At 36.4% G+C, this 21,240-nt stretch overlaps 2 protein-coding genes across 3 annotated transcripts in view; both read left to right on the top strand.

Annotated features, from left to right (window-relative positions):
• On the top strand, positions 1-10,588 carry LOC130233939 (phospholipid phosphatase 1). Its single transcript, XM_056464206.1, is given in 6 exon segments — positions 1-154; positions 3,464-3,482; positions 3,485-3,734; positions 3,818-3,875; positions 6,511-6,687; positions 9,130-10,588. Coding segments are annotated over 6 exon segments (711 nt in total). The 5' UTR covers positions 1-67; the 3' UTR covers positions 9,250-10,588.
• A 272-nt stretch (positions 10,589-10,860) lies between these two features.
• LOC130233938 (E3 ubiquitin-protein ligase RNF165-like) overlaps positions 10,861-21,240 on the top strand; it is a 36,519-nt gene continuing 26,139 nt past the window's right edge. For both annotated transcript variants that reach the window (XM_056464205.1, XM_056464204.1), the window contains exon 1: positions 10,861-11,045. In XM_056464205.1, the coding sequence (XP_056320180.1) occupies positions 10,985-11,045 (61 nt within the window). In that variant the 5' untranslated portion in view covers positions 10,861-10,984. The remainder of the gene's footprint in view (positions 11,046-21,240) is intronic.

The raw sequence follows: 21,240 nt of genomic DNA, 5'->3' as shown, positions 1-21,240 counted from the left end.
GCTGGACTTCCGTTTGCGGTGCTAAATATTCAGCACAAGCCTTTCAAAAGAGGCTTTTTCTGCAGCGATGAACAGCATCAGATACCCATTTAAAGAAGATACCATATCCTACCAGCTACTGATGGGAATAATGATACCACTGGCACTCTTGCTAGTAAGCCGTAATCTGCTTTCTTATTTTAAGAGCTTTATTTGCCACAGAAGTCCTTCAGCCCATCATTTAATCCATTCATTTACTCATGTAGATGTGTGCAAATATAGATTTATTCAGCTTACATATTCATTTCAGTAATAACATGCACATGTTGTTTATGATTTTTATACAGTACAGGTAAGTATATTTCCTGTCTTTAGTAGATTTACTATATGAAAGACCTACTTTTAACCAAACAAGTGAATCTAATTTGATTTGGCATTGTAAACCAGTGTAAAACCACACTTTACAATAGGTTTTCATTAGTTAATGTATTACTAACATTAACAAATTATGATCGACAGTTGTACTGCATTTATTAATCATAGTTTAACATTTACGAATGCATTAACATCCAAATTGCATGCTAATAATAGGGCTGAGTGCTATGACCAAAATGTAACTTAACAGGGTTAATATAATAAATGAGCTTAAATATTTAAGAATAGAAAAGGACGCAATCTTGTTCAAATATAAATTTATATCTTCTAGTTTCAAATTAACGGTAATAAATAATTTAATATTAATAAATGTAACTGAAAAGTCATATTCTTGGTTTTTAGAATGATATAATTTCATTCATAACTCTAGCAGCTCGGGTGTGAGAGACGTTAAACCTCTTGCCTTCCTGAGCACTGGCAGATCCTAAAGCGAATGCTAAAAGAAATTCTTTGGTTGATAAACTTGTGTGGTCAGTGGCTGGACAGGTTCTTTCACCTACCTATTACATTGTTTAGGCCCCCCTCCTAAAACATAATGCAGTGTCTCCTCTAGGATTTTTTTCCAGCTGTGACAGCAGGCCTTATTTTACACAGATCTAACCAACTACCTCTGGCGTTATTTCAATCAGAAATGTCGTGAGCGCAGTATTAGAGTTGATCGCATTTATGTAATAGCCTACGAGCATGCGGATCTCTTTGCTTGCGCGCCGATTTCCTCTGCTTGGGCACAAAACTTCTTGCACGGCCCCTCAAATATAAGCCGCTTCAAGAGCGCACAGATCTTCCTGTAATAAACGCTGCTGATGTGCGATTTACTGCGTTTATGTAACGAGTATGTCTCCAGCATTTATTTAATTTGCTAGGAATATTTATGAATGTCTCCAATAGACCTACAGAGTGGCATTAATGCGTCCTGAAGTAAAGTGAAACAGCTATACGTCGTGTTTGCTGGCCTCATGCACCAGTCAGTAAGTCAGTCAGCACGTCAGGGTTAAACAAATGACGCACAGCAGTAACTACGGTTTCAGAAAAGTTTGCGCTGTTATAATCACTTACCCTTTCATTCGTTTTGGTGCGATTATCAACCGCTATTAAAATAATTAATGTTTTGAATGTGAAGCTGTAATGTAGCCGTGGCGGGATGAATTTGGGCATGGTGCCCCCCCCACCCCATGGAAGAATGAATGTAGCGGAAAGCCTCTGCTTGAAACAAGGCTCCTGGCTCGTTTATCAATTTTCAACAATCTTATTTGAGTATTTTGCATTTATTTTTAACCTTATAAATATAGTAAACAAAATATGACCACATTTATAATCCTTTTAGTGTGTGAATTATACATTGACGATGGGGGGGGGGGGGGGGGGGGTCAACTGTTTCAGTTAGTTTGTGTAATACATGCTTTAGTCATTTATGCATTTATTTTTTAATTACTTCTAGTTTATTAATAAAAGGTATTCAAGTTTTCAGCGTTTTGAGGGATATTTTGTGTATTCTGACCTACAGTATTCTCTGATCAGCTGTTTTCAGATGTTACTGTAGGTTAAACTGAGAGTCCAAATATTGAAGGGCAAATCCAACGATGCGCAGCTCTACAGATCCCGAACCATGCAAGCCAGTGGCGACAGCGGAGAGGGATCTGTAGAGCTGCGCATCGTTGGATTTGCCCTTCAATATTTGGACTCTCAGTAGTGATTATTAAACCACACTGAACTGAGCTCAACTGAACTGAACTTAAACACTACAAACTGAACTACACTGTTCCTATTTACTGTGACCTTTTATGTGAAGCTGCTTTGACACAATCTACATTGTATAAGCGCTATACAAATAAAGGGGAATTGAATTGAATTAAACTACAAACTATGCATCTAATTAGATTTTATTTTCGGACTAAATATAGATACAAACACCTATTTTACGAGAGAAAGTATTGTGAACACAATGTCTGTTGGTGCTCTAGATCTAGACTTTTTTCTCGAATAGACTGATTGGCACAATTATGCATTAACAATGGTTTGAACCGTTATGGGGTGGTCAAATGTATATTTAATTATTATATATAATTAACATTATTATTTAAAAATACAGATCAGAGTGAAATATTTCTCAATATTAAAGAACTGACCGTCCCCCCCCCCCCCCCCTCCCTCCCTCATACATCTTGTTTTGTCCTCTTTTATGGAGGATCAATCGTTAATTCGGCGGTCAATCCCCCCCCCACCAAACCCCCTTGTAATTTGGCACCCTGCTCTTAGTCTATGCTGACATTATCTTCTGCAGCTCAAACACTCTAATATAGCTAGTGGACAGACGGCTTGCTTCTCACTGAGGGCCGTTTTATGCTAATAAGTGGAACTAGTGGGCGGAGTTTCCTCTGACGTACAAAGGGAGACTGTCAATCAAAGTGGTTTTATTTATCAAGTCTGATTAGTCATTCACTTTCTTTGGCTTAGTCCCTTTATTCATCAGGGGTCGCCACAGCAGAATGAACCGCAAACTATTCCAGCATATGTTTTACACAGCGGATGCCCTTCCAGCTGCAACCCAGTACAGGGAAACCCCCATACACACTCATTCATACATTACAAGCCAATTTAGTTCATCAATTCCCCTATAGCACATGTGTTTGGACTGTGGGGGAAACCGGGAGCACCCGGAGGAAACCCACACCAACACGGGGATGAACATGCAAACTCCACACAGAAACACCAACTGACTCAGCCGGGACTCGAACCAGTACCTTCTTGCTGTGAGGCGACATGCTAACCACTGAGCCACCATGACACCCCTCAAGTGTGATTATAAAAAATATGATTATTTAATGTTTACCCACTAGAGGCTGGAGATATTCACACACTGCTGACACACAACTGTGCTTAAACCCCTTATTAAAGTGTTTTCTTGCATAATAGGTCTCCTTGTAATAAGATGCAAAATATAATGTTTTGAATGTAAATATAGTAGGTTTATAGTTACTACACTCTCAAAATTATTAACACAGAGCAAAAAAAAAATGACTGTTGATTTGTTGAATTCTCTGCTCCACAGATCGTCTTTGGCGAGTGTTTTCCATATATCTGCAACCCAGAGCGTCCTTCAGTTATGAATATGTAGCGTGTGTGTATAAAGCGGTTGGGTCGTTTGTGTTTGGAGCGGCGCTGAGTCAGTCGCTGACCGACATCGCCAAATACACCATCGGCCGACTGCGGCCGCACTTTCTGACGGTGTGCAAACCACACTGGAGCCTCATTGACTGTAAATCAGGGTATATCGAGAACTTCACCTGTACAGGAGACCCCACGCTCACTAACGAGGGCCGGTGAGTGTCTCACTCTTCAACACTGTAGTGAATATTGGGTGTTTTCTTGCTAATAATGATGATGTGAAATGTTTTACTGCCAGGCTTTCCTTTTACTCTGGTCACTCATCATTCTCCATGTACTGTATGCTGTTCCTCGCTGTAAGTCTGCATTTATGACTGCATTTCAACTAAGTTCAGGCAAGACTTCAAATATTTCTCAAGTGATGTTTCTCAGATTCAGGAATTTCTCACAGTATTTCCTCTAATATTTTTTCTTCTGGAGAAAGTCTTATTTGTTTTATTTCAGCTAGAATAAAGCAGTTTTTAATTGTTTTAAAGCCATTTTAAGGTCAATATTATTAGCCCCCTTAAGCAATATTTGTGTTGGATTGTCTCCAGAATAAACCACTGTTATACAATGACTTGCCTAATTAGCCTAACTTTACCCTAATTACCCTAGTTAAGCCTTTAAATGTCACTTTAAGCTGAATACTAGTGTCTTGAAGAGTATCTAGTCAAATATTACAGTTCTATGCAAAAGTTTGGGCACCCCTCTGTGGCTGCACAGTAATGTGCTCTTTCTTTATAAGCAAAGATTGAAGGGATGTTCCATTCAGTTTCCAGTGAAAGCTGAAAGATGTCATGTTTTAGACAGAAATCTGTAGTGTAGTAGTATTGAGATGTGTGAAATTAAATTGAAAAGTAGACTGTGCAAAAGTTTGGGCACCCTCTTTTGTGTGGTCTTCAAAACCTGTAGTCACTTCATGCTGATTGATTACAACACAAAATTGGTTTGAGTTAGAGTTGCACAATATATCGTTTCAGCATCCATATCGCAATATGCGAGTCTGGAGTTATGAATATAGTTGGAATTATAGTTGACCAGACATTACAGTTTACAATATAGTGGAGCATTTTCAATTCAATTTATTTATTGTCATGTGCACAGTAAGGAAACACGTTTCCCTGTACAATTAAATTCTTTGCCGTCCAGTAAAAGTCATACACAGAAGTAACGGAAGTATAACTATGAAATATATATATATATATATATATATATATATATATATATATATATATATATATATAAATAAATATCTGTGAATGTAATTAATATATACTACTAATTGTGGAGAAATGTAAACAATGTATAGTAGTTGTTTAAATTATGTTTATTATGCAAAAAGTGCCTATTGCAATAGGCTTGTGTGCAAACAACAGTACACAACAGTATAATGGCCGGAACAGATTGAGTGCAATTGTATGCATTAATAGTGCAAACTGGAATGAAGAATATAATGTGCTACAGAGCAAAAAAAAAAAATAATTAATTAGCTGTTTATGCCACTGGTTATGCGTTCATATTATACACTTAAAGGGCAGCTCAAAACACCCATCAGACTATTTATTAATAGCCATCTGAAGTTTCTGTATTATAGCTGGGTAAAACCTTGTTGCTGTTTTTTTGTACTGGGCCTTTAAGGCTAGTCCTTTCCTGCCCACCGTTCCCACGTGCCTGTCAGCAATCGCTGCCCTCGGCTGCCTCAGGAAGCAGATCTCACGTAACGTTTGTGAGAAAAAACTATTCCTAGAACTTTACCAATCAGTATTTGATGCATTTTTTTGTGGATTTGCAACCATGAGTCACACACAATGTCATTACAAAGTTCACGCACACACACACACTCATACAGAGACAGCGCGCGTTTAGCTTTGCACTCTTTTTGCACGCATATGTGACAGGATACAGGTTAATCTCCACTGCTTTATGGATATCTGTCATTTTCATGTACAAAATAAACCTGATTTAACGTCCACAAACCGGGATTGAAGCGTCTTCTTTTAGAAGTGTTCTGACACGCGGCTGGTGCTGATGAAGTGAATGGCTGTAATTCATTACACACGTGCTCTGTTTTAAAACATGTTAAACTTGTAAAAACTCACTCTTGATCATGTTGATGATTATTGATGATCCTAGTAAACTGAACAGACCTTTTATTCCCGGTACAATCCTCTCTTGTTGATATGATTATATGCATTGCTATAGACATGTTAATGTGTGCCTGTCAATCAATATTGGTGGGCGGGGGGACCGCACTCCTACGTAAAGTTGCGGTCGGTCTGAAAACAGCTCCAATTGGTCCACCGTTTTTATGTTGTTAAATTTGGAAAAAAAATGACTGAGTGAGTTTATATCACCCCCATATGACGGTCTATACACTATACCTACATATACGTCTGTTCAAACAGCTTTAAAAGTAGATTCTCAAAGAAAATCTCAAAATAACTTCCTAATGACCTAAAAACTTAGATAATCCATTAACATGAATTAGGAGAAGGACACAAAAAGCTATCACAAATTGTTTGCACCTGTCGGTTTTAGTTATGATTTAAATTGCATTGCATCTGTTGATTAAATAAATGTTATATCAGAACTGAAATGTTGCTTTTTCCATAGGGTATAATATATATTAAAATGAAATTGCTGAAAGGCCAGCAGGCTATAAGCTTGCAATTATGATAATAATCAGGAGTGCCCAAACTTTTGCATAAAACTGTATGTACTGTCATCATGGCAAAGATAAAAGAAATCAGTTATTAGAAATGAGTTAAAGCTATTATGTTTAGAATTATGTGTAGGAAGATAAATTTCATTAAACAGAAATTGGGGAAAAACATACAGGAGGCTAATAATTCAGAAGGCTTCAACTGTACATTAATGAAAGCTTATTGTAAAGCGTGAGCATTTTATCATGTGTCTAGATGAACACTGATTTGTGCGTCCTCTTTCCAGCTGTATCTACAGTCCAGAATGAGGGCGGGGTGGGCTCGTCTGGTGCGTCCGACTCTGCAGTTTTCGTTAATTGCAGCGTCTCTATATGTGGGTCTGTCTCGCGTCTCTGACTATAAACACCACTGGAGTGACGTTCTCACCGGACTCATACAGGGAGCTGCTGTGGCTCTCTTTACTGTAAGTGACCTGAGTCAGTTCAGTTCATCTTTATTTCTATAGCGCCGCTTTCACAATGTAGATTGTGTCAAAGCAGCTTTAAAGTGGAAGTTCCACTTTAACCCTTGTTTATTGTTCAGATCGACTCCCCTTTCGTCATGTTGTGCGGTTTTTCACTTATTGACTTCCTATATAACCACTTTTTTATATATATCAGAGCCATGATGAAAACATCCATTTAAATTCAAACGAGTTATTGCAAAACAAAACGTTCAACAAATTACACCATTTATTTATTTATTTATTTTTTTCTTCCTTTTTATTAATATTTTATTTAATATTTTCCCCCAACAAACTAAATTAGGTGTACTAATTTAGTTTTAGTTTTTTTTGTTAGATTGGTTCATCAGTTTTGTCTTTGGTACTGACTAATCTAATATATTACTGTAAAGCAAATTATTATTTCTGAATTAGGATTATGTAAAAGAGAGATCCACGAGGGGTCAACTCATTTATGATTGATTGAGATAGATAGAAATATATATATATATATATATATATATATATATATATATATATATATATATATATATATATATATATATATATATATATATATATATATATATATATATATATATATATATATATATATATATATATATATATATATATATATATATATAAATATAACACACACACACACACACACATATATATATATACACACATATATATATACACACACACACACACACACACACACACATACACATTTTATTTTTTATTTATTTATATATTTTTCCTCATTCATTAAAGTATTTCATGTAATACAAAAATGTTGCATGAGAATGAGGAAGATATAGTCCAGCTTTGTTTAGGTGGGAGTGTCGAAAGAGGGAAGAGTTTGCTTGAAAAGGGGATTTTCATTACGCTCACGTGCTGATTTTCACACTGGCAACACAAACACAGATGCGGTGGAGATAGACAGTGATTCAGAGAGCAGCATTTACAGCGGATCTGAGAGCTGTGTGGAGGTGGAGGATTTTCAGTCCATAATATTGTAGTGATATTACTGAAAACTGAGTAACTAAATCATTTTGACTAAGGTCTGTCTTTAAAAACTGATAGAGTACTGCTGATGATTACTAACTTTACCATCTGAATAAACAAACAAAGAACACTGATCACACACACTTGCCAAATCTGTAGAGACAGGACAATCAGCACCAACTGAAGCAGTGTCTTTATTTAAAAGTAGACGAGCGGCAAATCTGGATTTCACCACTTCCAGATTTCACATTTAGAAACGCAACACTGATGACTAGGGCCAGACAAAATCTGCTATTTCTGCGCAGAACTTTGTTAAAAATCTGCGGATTTATGCGGAATGATTTTGTGAGTATCGTAACTAAAAACGTAATATGTAAAATAAAAAGTGATACCTTATTAACTTTTAATGTTTACGATGCAAATCCAATTAGATCCACTTTATTTGGTAAACAAAGCAAGTCTCTCATACAATATAGATCTACTAAAGGACAGAAAATATTACTTTACAAACTGTATTGTAAATAAATCATATGAATATTTTCATTAGTCAATATTATTACTGAAATTATTCAGTACTAACAACTGAATATAAATTTACTCACATTTACACGAGTAAATAAACCGATTTAATGATGGGCTAAAAATCAGATTTCGTGCATACCTGCCAACACTCATGTTTTTCCCGGGAGTCTCCCATATTTCAGACCCATCTCTCGTATTGTTCTGTCTCCCGGAATTTCGGCAGGTATGATTCCGTGTAAGCCTACTGATGACCCATGTCCCAACAATTCTTCTTCTACTTGTTTGAATTATGGTTGGCAACACAACGTGGCGTATCTCTGAACACTGTAGGAGGTAACAGTCTTGGAAGCGATCATGCATATTAATGAAGTTGCATCTCGTTTACAATTGAGCGTGCTGATTGGTTTGAACCAAGTCCTTGTCATAAGTTAATGAACAGATGTGCTGAAAACTCAATGATGTCACGTTGTACCGGCTGGCACAGACAGCCAGAATTTACACACAGATCTCATGGCCGTGACACAGCTTTAAGATTTATTTTTAAACCGGAAGAACGAATTTAAACGATGCAAAAACAACCAATTTCCACTTTTTACAGAAATAGAGGTGTCCTAATGGTGTTTTTATCAACGTGGGACATATACATGACTGTCAACATCTTAAAAATATGTGTTTTGGTGTTTCGTGACCCTTTAACCTCAGAAAAAAGAAAATCTAAATAGTGTTTCCTCAAAAATAACATGGCATACTTGAGATTTATCTGAAATGATATAGTTTAACATAACGTACCATCTCTTCTTATTAACCAATCATGTTTCATTCATGCCTAATTAATAAACATGTCATCTATCATGTTCATAAGCCGCTTCTCTCTCTCTCTCAACGCAGGTGTTCTGTGTGTCGGATCTTTTCAATGTGAAGTGCGTGTCAAATAAAGACGAGGAGATTTCACACACCAGCCTTCAGGAGACGTCAGATTCACCAAACCACTACGGCAGCACACAGTGACACACACACAGACACACACTGGGAAGCAGGACCATGCAAAAACCATTCATTTTTAGAATAATTCAAGGGACAAAAGGGTTCATTTACTTAAAGCAGAGCAGTATGGAAGAAAGAAAAGTGGTTTCTGTGGTAACAAAATGCAATATTCACACTGAAGTGAACACAAACAATTATGATTTTTCTAATGGATATGAGCACAGCGGGTAAAGTCAAACAAAAGCGGGTCTATAATGCCCCTTTTTTACAGGATATACAATGTGTCTCTGATGCACAAGAGTGTGTAGTTAAGATTCAGCCCAAAATAGCACACAGATAATGTTTTCTAACTCTCTGAATCTGACCCTTTTAAGCATTGATCCTAATTGTGGCGTTTTGGTGACTGTGGATGCCTACGAGCCATCATGGTGACTGATGTAAAACAGCACTGTGTGTGTGTGTGTGTGTGTGTGTGTGTTGACAGTGCTGGTCAGGTGTGCACGTGTGCTTTATGCTTCATCTATGGAGACCTTTAAGGATCAGAGGGTGCTGTGAATCATGGATATAATTGTGAATTTAACGGCACAAGAACATTGAAAAATATTCCCATCATGCCACTGAAAGGGAAGAAAGTGTCGCACTGTTCAGAATCCAGTTTCACATTGATTTATTAAGTTCTTTTAATGCATTCATATCCGTCAAACACTCCACACAGAACAATCTGATCATGTTAGTGCAGTCAGCAACATGTGCAAGTATTATTATCTTAATTCAGTGGATTGCATACTTGAAGACACTTTAGTAGAGTGATTAAATAAAAATGGAAACAATTATCAGCCAAATATGAAGAACCAAAGTGTCTAATTGCATTGATTTTAATTAAATTTGCTTGTATTTTGTTAATTAATATTGTTTTTTTTATGCAAACAGTAAGACCATAAGCTGTAAATATCAAAGCACTTATATATATATATAAATTTGTGCTTTGTTTATGTTTTGTTTTACGTTTTTTTTTTATCTATATGCAGTGCATATCATCAGTTTTAGCCGTGGTTTCAACAAAACAGCTGCTATAATGTTGTTGGGTGGAACAATTGTCCATCATATTTAGAAAAAGGTCTGAATAACACATTAAAAGACTCTTAAGGACCACAGTTTGATGCTGAAAATGACGATGGAACATTTTGCCACCCAATATTTTGACACTTTCTTCTCAGAAATGAAGATACTCATTTGAATACATGCTTTTTTTGTAAATTTAATTTTATGTACGCCAAAATATCTTTGACCCAGAGATTGTGCAACACATTTTCCTTTTGGTGCTGCATATTATGTGCTAGACTGTGCTAGAGAAAACCATCGGTACTGGAATATATATTGTAAAGTTCATTCCTGAATTAAAAGCTCATGCAGACAGACAGTGTGTGGTTTTTGACTCTGATAATCAGAATGATTTTACTCACAGCAGCAGAGGCTCCTCCAGCGGTGTGATAGTAACAGCGCTGCGGCTTTCCAGCCTCGGTTCCTTCGAACAGATCCTAGATTCGATCGAGTCATCTCTTTCCCATACGAAGGTTGTGCGAATCGATTTGCTCGAATCGTCCAGAAGAACCGATTCATTGGCTCGATCTGTCGGCGAAGCGAACAGTGCCGCCGCTCTTCTTTGTCCTCGCGGTGACTGACTGCATATGATCCGCTGAATGTACATGATTTATTCATCCGTTTACACCTTGTGTGCATCAAACAGAAGACCTGAAGGATGGTGTTAGTTCACGTCGGATATTTGGTTCTTCCTGTCTTTGGCTCAGTGAGAAATAGAGGTATTTATGACACGTTATTTCACGCTCAGATCACATCCGAGGCCTTTTGCTTGTTTAATGCATGATTATTAAACCCACGACCGATCTATATACTAATGCAGGACCTAACAGAGAGGATACCCAATAAACAAGCTGACGATTTGTGTTTTTCTCAGAGACTCGGTGAGGTTTGATTCGGATCGGAGCGTTAATCTGTAAAGCTAAGCGAGCGAAGGACGCTTTCCCCGCTTCTGATTCGCTTTTCAATACGATTAAAATCAACGTATCGTCTTAAACGAGATATATTGGGTATGTCTGACACATAATCGATCCGTTTGATCGTGTGTCTGAGCGCTGTACGCTTTCATTAATGTTTATTTGTGAGCTTTGGCTTTACCTCAGATAATGCTAGCTAAAGATGCTAACCGAGGCCCGAGAGCTTCACGGACAACAAATAAAGCGTCAGCGTCGCTTCATTAAAGCGCCTTTTAAGCCCCAATTCAGACCAGGAACGAAACCTCAGAATGATCATTTGTGGCCAATTACTGCTAGCTCCACCTCACCAACTCAATGAGGAGAAACGAGCACCTTTTATACCACCATCACTGACCTCATGAAGCTTTGTTTGATTTCTGTTTCTGATCTCCTGTCTCATAGTTTGATTTCATGTGCTTTATTTCTGTTCTTATCTCCTGTCTCATAGTCTATGGAGGCTGAATCTACATTCTGCATTATCAGATCATTGTGTTTTAATGATCATCTGTGTTCTGATCCCTCCTCATTTCCTATTTCCATCAGAAGACGACAAACATCTGCTCCCTTCCTGAGAACAAACAAACAAACAAACCAAACAAGCGCACACTAAACCAGAGCTAACACACACACACACACACACCGACATTTAGAGTGTCTCTATGTCATGTGCTGTAGTTTAACCCACATCTTTAGCTCTAGAAGAGTGACTCATGTATGTCCCATCCAGCTTCGGTAGTCAACATGTATGTAAATTCCTGTAAAATGGATGCATTTTGTGCTTGGATGTTCACAGTCCTCTATCTGTCACCTGCTTCATTCATCGCCCTTCTGATTTTACACGATCATTCACAATCATGTCTGTAGATGGGGTGGGGAAAAAGCAAAGAAACAACAGACAAATCCTAAAACACACTTTGGAATTGGCCGCTGGCATCTAAAATTGTCCAAATTGACGTGGCACGGCGTCCAAAATGCCATCCATTTGGCAGGGATGTTGATTTTCCTGCACTGCTACTACTGAGATCCTCTATTAGAGCAATGCAAATGTCTATTGTTTGGTTGTGGTTTCTCTACCTTTTGTTCTGGTAATAGACTTCAGTGCATGAATCACATTATTATTATTTGGATTCTACATTGAATAGACTCCAATGTAATCTTTCTGTAGTAAAGATGTACCCTGCTGTACTGTAATGTGCTGTAGCCGATGCATCTGCTCATTGGATGTTGCTTTTGTTCTGTTAACCCTGTACTGAGCATGGTGGGCCTTGCTATTGGTCAATGTTGTTTTATTTGTTGCATGGACTTATTATTATTATGACACAATTCCACATATAAATATATATACTAATATTTTTCAATAAAGAATATAGTGTTTTTCCTAACCTCCAGTGTGCTTCTTGCTGATTTCCATTTATTGTCTCCCCCCTCCACCTCCTCCCTCTGCTGTGACCGATAGACTGATTAATTTCCTGGCTTTTTGATTTGTCATCATGAGACCTCAATGAGTTGATCTGCGGTCATTTATGCTCATGGCTGAGGCACTTGAAGGTGCAGTGTGCATCTAATACACACACACACACACACACACACACACAGACGATTCATTCCCAATGCTGCACCTTCAAGTCTCCTCACAGTAAATGATCCGGATGCAGTGTTAAACGTGGCCTTTTCTCTGTGGTGTGTCCAGGTATTCACACATTTCATCTCTGTGATTCAATCTTCTCCCACTGCACCCATCCAGAGCTGGGCACGTCCCATTGATCTCTCAGTCTCAGCACGTTATACATGATTTGAGCTTTCTGTGTTTTTAATTCCTTCATTCTGAGGTGCGCCGGTCTACAACACCGAGGTTCATTCTGTGTTTCCTGCTGCGATACATTCATTTTGTTTGGGTTTCTTCCTCATAATGACCATTGCAGATGTTTTTAAACCTATACACTGATGCTTCGTCTAACAAGTAGCTTCATCACAACACCACAAACTCTGCTTACACAAGTTCTTCCAACCTCGCTTAATCTAAGATGATTTGCTGGATCTTTTATTCATGATTTCTGATCTCTGGATAATTTGGTTCTGTAAACAAGTTGAGAGTCAGATTAAGATATCTAGATGAACTGATCTGAGATCGATGTGTTGTGAAGGACAGACCTTAAAATCAGGATCAGCAATGCAGCGATGATCATTGGCTGACAGCATAATGACATCATCTGATTAATATTCAATTATCCATGTGAGCAAAATGACATAAAATTCATAGTAAACGGTTTGTTAAATATGATACGCAATAACTTTACGCATTTGTTCTGGGCTGCAGGCTTTAGGCTCTCAGAGTATTTAGCAATTGATTTAGTTTGGCTTTTAGAGCAGATTTTCTTTATGATAGTATTCAAGTTTCTTAATCCTGTGGTGTAAGGCATAACTGCTGTGTAAATTAATAATGCATCAAAAAAGCATTTTGATATTGGAAAAGTGTCTGCCGTTTTTATTATTTTATTATTATTCATAAAAAAAACACAAGATTATTGGCCATTATTATTCAGAAATTGTACTAAAGCTGGGTTGGTTCCTATTAAAAGTAGATGTTTGCATCTAAAAATCCATATTGTTGCCCTTAAATTAGCCTATAGGCCTACAAAGTCACTACTAAATGTTCCCTTTTTTTTTACCACTGACTGGTACGGTTAGGTTTGGTACGGGTCACCTTTATCAGGCTTGCGTTTCCACTAACAAGGGAACCCTTTTGGTGGGCGTGGTGTATGACAGAAAGTTTCAGTCGACGTCATTCTCACTCGAGGAAATGTCTATAATAAAGCTGTACAGGTCACTCACATAAATACGTGTGTATAAATGTTTATTACTAACTTTTCTATGAACATGAGTTGATTGTAACTGCAGCTCAATGACAGTGCGAAACAGCCTACTGTAACGTCTGTAATTATATTAAATAACTTAATAAATGAACATATATAAACACATACAGCCCCTTACAGTCTCTGATATGTTACCAACTACAGAAGAACTACACACAGCAGACATTTCATCCGTATTTAGGTTCAAAAGAACACAAAATATAGCCTACAGTCAATGTAAACCTCTCATCTGTGTCTGTAATCTTCAGCAGCACATGTAGCCTCTGTTAGACAGTAATTCCGTCATTCCCGGTTCATATTAGTCCAAAGGGTGAAGATAATAAGTTAGTTAAACATGGCATTTTGTTCATGTTTGCTGAATAAATAATGTGCTCCTTTTTTCCGACTTCTCCTTTGTTTTTTCGCGCTTCACGTACCGAACAGTACCGTACCGTACCACTCAGTGGAAACGGGCCATTTGATCCTCTTGGCGAATACCAACCCGAGACAGTTTTTGTACTTTTATTTCTGAGTGTAGATTATTCATTCATTCATTTTCTTTTCAGCTTAGTCCCTTTATTATTCTGGGGTGGCCACAGCGGAATGAATATCCAGCATTTGTTTTACACAGCGGATGCTCTTCCAGCCGCAACCCATCACTGGGAAACGCATACACACTCATTCACACACACATACACTACGGACAATTTAGCCTACCCAGTTCACCTGTACCACATATGTTTGGACTGTGGGGGAAACCGGAGCACCCGGAGGAAACCCACGCCAACACAGGGAGAACATGCAAACTCCACACAGAAACACCAACTGACCCAGCCGAGGCTTGAACCAATGACCTTCCTGCTGTGAGGCGACAGCACTTCCTACTGCGCCACTGCGAGTGTAGAGTACATACGTTTTATTATTTTAAAAAAACAAACTTTCATAACTTCAGTGTCACTTTAGCTTGAAATGACCCGATTTAATCCTGTTGATATGAAATAAGCTGCTGATCTCCCGAGCAGGACTTCGTACCTCGCTTAAATGATCCAAGACGATTTGTCAGATCCTGGATCTGTTAATCTTGATAACTGATCTCTGGCTAATCTCTGGCTAAGTTTGCGAGTCAGATTAAGACATCTGGATAAACTGATCTGAGGCCTTTGTGTGTGTTGTAAAGGACAGATCTATCCATTCTCCAAATCATGATCAGCAATGCAACGATTGGCTGACAGCAGTGTAATGACATCATCTGATTAATATTCAATTATCCATGTGAGCTAAATGATCTAAAATTCATAGTAAAGGGTTTGTTAAATATGACACGCATTAACTCTCCACATTTGTTGTGAGCTGCAGGCTTCACACTCTCATGTATAAAGTATTCAGCAGTTTATTTAGTTTCACATTTTAGATCTGATTCTCTTTACTATAGTAACGTTAGTCTAGGCCTATTTAAGTTTCTTTATCAGTGTAAGGAATTTAAATTAATTCTGCATCAAAAAAGCTCTTTGATCTTGGTAAAGGCGTCTGCAACTTTTGCGAAGCATCAAATCACCGTCATATTATCTGTCAAAGCATGCAGAACTGCAGAAATGATTTCTTTAAAAAACACAAATGTCTATTATCATACACAAAATGTAAAGCTGGGTCAGTACCTTTAAATAGTACAGCTAAAAAGTCCATATTAATAAATGTTCTCTTTGAACCCCTTGGGGAGAACCGCCCCGTTTTTGTACTTTTATTTTGGTGTGGACATTGCATACGTTTACATTATAAATTGTTTTAAACTTAAATGTATGTAAACATAAATATTATTTAATATGAAATATTATTAAATATAATAAATTATAAATGTATACATAAACAGTTTTAAACTATTTACTATTTTCCCAAGTGTATATAACCTATAGGTTACTACTGTAAGAAAATATCAGCATTCGGTACACACTTTCAGTATTACCTTTGCTTAAGAAGACCTGATCTAATCCTGTTTATATGAAATAAGCTGCTGCTCCTGAGCAGGTTTGAGCTACCAGAACTGTTGCTATGACAACAACTCTGGGATGAGTTTTAAAGAACGAAACGATCCGGGATCATGTCAAATCGTCAATAAACAAATCCTGCTAAATTAATAATCCACTGACAAAGAATGGACTGCTGTTCTTCGTTTCTTATTTAAACAAACTAGGATGATTTGCTGGATCTTTTAATCTCTGATGTCTGGCTAATTCTGTTATCGAGCAAGTTTGTGGATCAGATTAAAATATCTGGATAAACTGATCTGAGATCACTGCATGTGTTTGTTGTGAAGGATGGATCTACCCATTTCTAATTTTGATTGTAATGTGATAATGTGCACCTTTTGTAAAGCTGCTTTGAAACAAAAACTACTGTACGAATAAACTTGAATTAAATCCTTCATAATTAATAATCCTTGATAAAGTGATGACATCATCTGATTAATATTCAATTCTCAGCCATGTCAGCAAAATGACAGTTCTTAGTGATTAAAACACTTTCCACATTTGATGTGGGTTATTTGTACATGTTTTACAGTATTGATCAATTTATGTTTAAAGGCTTAATATAGATGCTGCACATGTTGTATATATTTGTTTAAAGAGACAATCCCACTTTTTTGCGAGGGTATCGACAATTAGTTATTCTGTACTAATTTGTTTTTTCTTTATTATTATTATTATTATTATTATTATTATTGTTGTTGTTGTGTTATTTGCATCAATATTTAAAATCCTATAAATAGTAAAAAATAAGAATTTACTAATTTATTTAGTTTTACTTTAGATCTTTAGAAATTTTCTACTTCAAGTTACTTAATGCTGCGATGTTAGGCTTAACTAAAGGCATATTTAAATTAATTTTACATAAAAAAAAAGTGTCTGCTGGATCAAATCACTCACATAATAGCTCTCAACTTTTTCCCTATTCCCATAAATTATATGATTATTCCTTAACAAAAAAAAAAGGAATTAAAAAGGTTTAATGATAATATTGGCCTCTTTATACTTTCAAAATATGTACTAAACTTGGTCTGTATATTTTTTAAAACTGTGTTTGTACCTTAAATATTCACATTTAAGTCTCTTTAAAGTATATATTACTACTATATATTATTAGTGTACTAGTATACATTACTATTTATAGTCAAAGTGTACTTATTAGTCACCAAAAACAGCAATGTAGCTCTATTTGAACTCAGTGAATGTAACACACTGGTGAGTTTTTTATTTATTTATTATTTTATTAAGTATAGGTAAGTTTATATATATATATATATATATATATATATATATATATATATATATATATATATATATATATATATATATATATATATATATATATACATATATATATATATATATATATATATATACATATATATATATATATATATATATATACATATATATATATATATACATATATATATATATATATATATACATATATATATATATATATATATACATATATATATATATATATATATATATATATACATATATATATACATATATATATATTTATCTTTTAAAAATAGATTTTTAATTTTATGAAATTAGAATACAATTATTAAAGGGGTAGTTCACCCAAAATTAAAGATGCAGTAGGTGATCTGAATAAATGCTAACCAGTTAGCATAGTATCTTTCAAATACAATCCCTCCCCTGTCCTCCAAAGCCGTGCCTCCTGAAATTGCGAGCGCGCACATTAAAGATGACAGAGAGCCCCTAGATATGCTTAGTGGTTGGCTGCAGGAATTACACTTATTACTAAGCCAAACTGACATGCTATTTCAGAGTGAATATTCAGAGTAGCAGTATACAATATAGGGAGTGCGTCATTGTTCAAATATGACCCAATGTGAATATAAAAACAACTTCAGCTCAGTAAAGCAGGCTAGGCGGAATAGTGCTATTTACAGATTTTTTTTTTTGTTAAACTGAATAATAATCGACATTATGGATGCTGTAAAAGGAAATTATAAAACTGAAAATAATCACAGTAATCTATCGCCAGAAGATTTCAGTGGCTGAACAACACTTCTGTGCATATAACCCATTCATAACAACCCAATCTACATCAGCTCTGTGTGACTAAAAGAGTTTTAAAACAGAACATTACCTGTCTAACACAAATACTTCAGCCATGGTGTTGTCCTTCCTCCAGCAGCAAAACTAACTCCAATATTGATTCAGGATTTTAAAGTTTTGATTCAGGATTTGTTTTTAACACTGTCACCTGCGTGAAATCATCATTTGTTGACACAGTTTGGGCTACTTATCAGAATTATAGGAATTATCCACCCAACAATATTTAATTGGATGAACATTTTTTAGTCTCAACCAGAAAATAAGAAGACATTTAAATACATTTAGATCATTTACTGTAATCATTACTATTGAATGTGAAGAGACTTTCAACCAGCACAACAACACGTTTCTGACAGCCTGATCTCACGAGAAAACGTAAGTATTTTTACGTTTTGTCAGTTTAGTGGCATATTCATATTCATACGAATTCATACAAGTTCAGTTGTACGAAATTGTACGATTTTAAAAAGGAGGCGTGGCACCTAACCCCACCCCTAAACCCAACCGTCATTGGGGGATGAGCAAATCGTACTAAATCGTACTAATTAGATCGTACGAATTCATACGAATTAGCCTCTAAGTAAAAAAGTTACGAATTGTACGATTTTAAAATGGAGGCGTGGCACCTAACCCAACCCCTAAACCCAACCGTCATTGAGGGATGAGCAAATTGTACTAAATCATACTAATTAGATCATACGAATTCATACGAATTAGCCTCTAAATAAAAAAGTTACGAATTGTACGATTTTAAAAAGGAGGCGTGGCACCAAACCCCACCCCTAAACCCAACCGTCATTGGGGGATGAGCAAATCGTACTAAATCGTACTAATTAGATCATACGAATTCATACGAATTAGCCTCTAAATAAAAAAGTTACGAATTGTACGATTTTAAAAAGGAGGCGTGGCACCTAACCCCACCCCTAAACCCAACCGTCATTGGGGGATGAGCAAATCGTACTAAATCGTACTAATTAGATCATACGAATTCATACGAATTAGCCTCTAAATAAAAAATTTACGAATTGCATGATTTTAAAAAGGAGGCGTGGCACCTAACCCCACCTCTAAACCCAACCGTCATTGGGTGATGAGCAAATCGTACTAAATCGTACTAATTAGATCGTACGAATTTATACGAATTAGCCTCTAAATAAAAACGTTACGAATTGTATGACTTTAAAAAGGAGGCGTGGCACCTAACCCCACCCCTAAACCCAACCGTCATTGGGGGATGAGCAAATCGTATTAATTAGATTGTACGAATTCATACGAATTAGCCTCTAAATAAAAAAAGGTACGAATTGTACGATTTTAAAAAGGAGGCGTGGCACCTAACCCCACCCCTAAACCCAACCGTCATTGGGGGATGAGCAAATCGTACTCAATCATACTAATTAGATTGTACGAATTCATACGAATTAGCCTCTAAATAAAAAAGTTACGAATTGCCATGAGATGGTTTCTGAAGATGATCACCCACTGCACCTTTAATAATTTAAATCAATGATAACCTTTAAGACTTCCATAGCAGGAAAAACAAATACAACGGAAGTCAATAGTTACAGCTTTCAACATTCTTTAAATTATCTTCTTCTGTGTTCAATAGAACAAAAAAAATCTTAAATAAGTTTGGAACAGGTAAAAGGTAAGTAAATCAGAATTTTCATTGCTTACTGAAAGAAGTATCAGCAGCTGGTCCTGTATCACCTTTGTTATAAATGACCCGATCTAATCCTCTTCATATGAAATGAGCCTGATTTGAGCAGGTTTGAGATTACAGACCTGTAATCCTGAATGAGTTTTAAAGAATCAAAAAAAAAATAAAAATCCTGGATCATTGATAATCAAATCCGGCTAATTGAGTAATCCAGATATGAAGAACAGACCGCTGGGGTCTGCTGGATTTGTTCGCTGCTTTATTCGCAAAACTGTTACACGATATTCCAGTTTCATGCATGAACTTAATCTGCATCTCAGGATGGAACATGGCTACAGTCATTTTACTCACATGCCTGATAATTGAATACTAATCAGATGATGTCATTAAGCTATCAGCCAGTCACTGCATTGCTGATCATCATTGAAGAGGGATAGATCTGCCCTTCACAAAAAAAACACACCAGCACACACTTTAATCTTAGATCAGTTCATCCACATTAATCTGATTAGCAAATGTGTTTGACCAACCAAATTAGCCAGAGATCAGTCATCATGATTACAAGATCCAGAATCGACCAAATCATCTTAAATTGTTGAAGCGAGGCTCTTGATATTAAGAGTTTATCAATCTGATCACAACACTACTGATGTAAATAAGATCTAAAATTGAGCTCATTTTATTTAGATCTCTTCCAAAATACAGCAACAAAAATGCTTTTCTTGCTAAGAGTTGTCTTAGAGTCCAAACATCGACAAAAAAAGCATTTAGACAAGCAAAAACTGTTCTGTTTTCAGAAATAATCAAAATTAAGTGAGTTTTTTTCTTAAAACAAGCAAAACAGCCTGCCAATACAGTAAGTAAGGTAAACATCAGGGGCGTCGCTAGACCCAATTTACTGGGGCACGTGCCCCAGTAAAAATCGCCAGTGTCCCAGTAAATGCTTTGAGATATGATTTACTTCATATGCAAGTGTATTTATTAAGAGTGGTAATTCCGAAATAAAGACGTTATTCTCTATGTGCAACCGAACCAACGTTGGTGAAAGCAATGCGTTTAATCAAAAGGCAAACTGACGCATCTCCGCGTGTGCGCAGAGAACCCGCGCGCCTCTCGCACACGCTGCTCTTTTCCAGGTGCAAGTCCCGGTAGTTAACAAACACTTGCTGCCACGCGCCGCTCATGCGTTGTGTTTTTTGTTTTGCAAGTGGACAAAACTAAAGTTTAAACAATATGATGTAGATCTTACTAAGCGTGCCTCCTTATAGATTTATTTGCATGAAGCAAAAAGGAGGGATGATGAGTCAGGGAGGTAAAGACTTAACAAA

The sequence above is a fragment of the Danio aesculapii genome, chromosome 8 (assembly GCF_903798145.1).
Source record: "Danio aesculapii chromosome 8, fDanAes4.1, whole genome shotgun sequence".
In the NCBI taxonomy this organism is placed as follows: domain Eukaryota; kingdom Metazoa; phylum Chordata; class Actinopteri; order Cypriniformes; family Danionidae; genus Danio; species Danio aesculapii.
Note: the sequence above shows the minus strand (reverse complement) of the source record. Positions and strands in the feature narration are given on the sequence as shown.